This window comes from Sardina pilchardus, chromosome 9 (assembly GCF_963854185.1).
Source record: "Sardina pilchardus chromosome 9, fSarPil1.1, whole genome shotgun sequence".
Lineage (NCBI taxonomy): Eukaryota > Metazoa > Chordata > Actinopteri > Clupeiformes > Clupeidae > Sardina > Sardina pilchardus.
The window spans coordinates 8,302,947-8,305,446 of NC_085002.1; the positions used below are offsets into that span (position 1 = coordinate 8,302,947).

Here is a 2,500-nt window from a genome sequence, read left to right on the forward strand (position 1 = left end):
CAGCCACACTCGTAGAGGAGGAGAATAATAGTATAAAAAAGCCTATTAGACAACCCGCGAGACGGGGAGATAAGCGCGCACAATGTAGGTCACGCGGCGCACTTCACCTATTTCTATTATCCACTCGTAATCAGCGCGCTTATCGCCGTCACGCCGCACGCTAAAGACTGCTAATGGTAACAAACAAGCCCATCTAGAGCTCTTCAGCGCCGGGCCGAGAGAGAGAGAGAGACAGAGAGAGAGAGAGAGGGAGACAGAGAGAGAGACAGAGAGAGAGAGAGAGAGAGAGAGAGAGAGAGAGAGAGAGAGAGACAGAGAGAGAGACAGAGAGAGAGAGAGGGAGAGAGACAGAAAACGTCGGGAGCTGCCGCCTCATCTCGCCTCGGCATCTGCTGCCGCTCCTGTTGCCGGCCTCACGCATTAACGACTCTTTTTTTTTTCACTGTTATTCTCCCGGCAGTCACAGCACTTCAATCAGGCTGTGGCAGCAACAGCAGCAACAGCAACAGCTGGGCTTGAACTGACAGCCATAGTGGGCCGAGGAAGACAGAGGCGCCTCTGCCTGGTCCTCCTGAGTGGAGCCCAGAACCAGGGTTGACCATGGCGGGGTTGACCATGGCGGGGTTGACCATGGCGGGGTTGACCCAGGGACAGTTGACCCAGGGAAAGTTGACCCAGGGAAAGTTGACCCAGGCGGAGTTGACCCAGGCGGAGTTGACCGAGGCGGAGTTGACCCAGGCAGAGTTGACCCAGGTGGGGTGGACCCAGGCGGGGTTGACCCAGGCAGAGTTGACCCAGGTCCACACTCTTCAGGAGGGCCCCTTGGCAGCCCAGAGGAGGCCAAGGAAGTGGAGGCCCTGCCGGGGCCACACTAGGCCTTGCCCGAGCTCTGCTGCGCCGCAACTTTATATATAGGTCATATTTTATAGGTCGAGGACAAACATCTGTGCCTCTTTCTTGGGGGCTTCCTCCCTCGCTTTCCCTCTCGTTCTCTCGTTCTGTCTCTCCATCACACGCTCTCTCTCTCGCTCTCTCTCTCTCTTCCTCTTTGCCTCCTTCTCTCCCTCTCTCCCAGGGGCTCGGTTTTCTCCAACAGAACGAGAGCAGACGGCTTGGGAAAATAACAGTGCTATTTTCATAGCCCTCGACAGATGGGCCTGAAAAAAAAACCCAATGTATAGATACGGAGCAGATAATGTTTTAATATATGCGGTGGAGGAAGGGGGGGGGGGGGGGGGGGGGTCCCCTCACTCATGTCCCAACTGTAGCGCCAGCGCCAGCTCGCTCCACATCCTGTAGACGACCAGTTCCACATCTATTATTAATCGCGTGTCTTCCACCAGCACCATAGCAAAACAAATACAGACAGAGGGGGGGATGGAGGGGGGGTAGATGGGAAGAGTGAGAGAGAGAGGGAAGCAGGATGAGTGGAGAGAGAGAGAGAGAGAGAGAGAGAGAGAGAGAGAGAGAGAGAGAGAGAGAGAGAGACGGACAGAGAGAGAGGGAGGAAGGACACAGGGTGGGCTAGGAAAATAAAGGAGAGTGATGAGGAAGATACGAAGGACAGATAAAGGGGGATGAAAGACGAGCAGAGGAGAGGAGGAGAGGAAGAGAGGGAGGGGGGGTGATGCTAAGAGAAACAAAGAGTGAGAAGAGTAGAGGTGGGGAGGAAGTTAAAATAACAACAGTGAGGAAGAGGGAGATGATGACGATGACAGGGAGAAGATAGCGTTGGGAATGACGGCAGAGAGGAGGAGGAGGAGGAGGAGGAGGATGATGAAGAGGGTGATGAGGTGAGCAAGTCCAGTCCAGTCCAGTCAGGCAGGGGTCTCACCGTGACTTTGTGCTCTCCGGTGATGTCCGGCCACTCGCACATGAGCTGCGTCTCGGACACGGTCAGCACACACGGCGCGTCCCCGATCAGAACCGTGTAGTTGAGCCGAGAGTTCCCCGGGGCAGACGGGATCAGGTTCCTCCCCTAGAACAAGAACAGTTAGAACGTCACACCCACGGACACACACAAGCATATGGAACATGGCTCTGACAGACCGACAGACACACACACACACACAAACAAGCTAATTCTGTAAACATACTCCATTTAAGAGAACACACACAATGAATGCTGTTTTGCACGCAGTCGTACACACACAAGCACAACCACATAAACATCGGGGTCCCACACAAACAAGAACACCCAGAACACACACCCAAGGCAATAACTGTTCCAAAACAAAACAGTCATATCACACGCACACACACACACAAACACACACACGCAGGCACACACACCCACACACACACACACGGGAGTCTGGCAAAGCCTGGAGGTGGAATTTTCCTAAATCTTTTGAGGTTCCTGTCAGTGACGCATTTGCTTCAACTAACCAAGGCATTTAAATGTGTAAATAACATTCAAGATTATAAACATGCTTACGCTCTCACAGCCACACACACACACACACACAGACAAAACGCACACGGACACACGTGCCTACGC

The 2,500-nt window shown here is 53.6% G+C and overlaps 1 protein-coding gene across 1 annotated transcript in view; it reads right to left on the reverse strand.

The window, feature by feature from the left end:
• The window catches only part of plxna1b (plexin A1b), a 198,971-nt gene that overhangs the window by 24,975 nt on the left and 171,496 nt on the right, over positions 1–2,500 (reverse strand). The window contains 1 exon segment of the mRNA XM_062545585.1: positions 1,835–1,978. Coding sequence (XP_062401569.1) covers positions 1,835–1,978 — 144 coding nt within the window.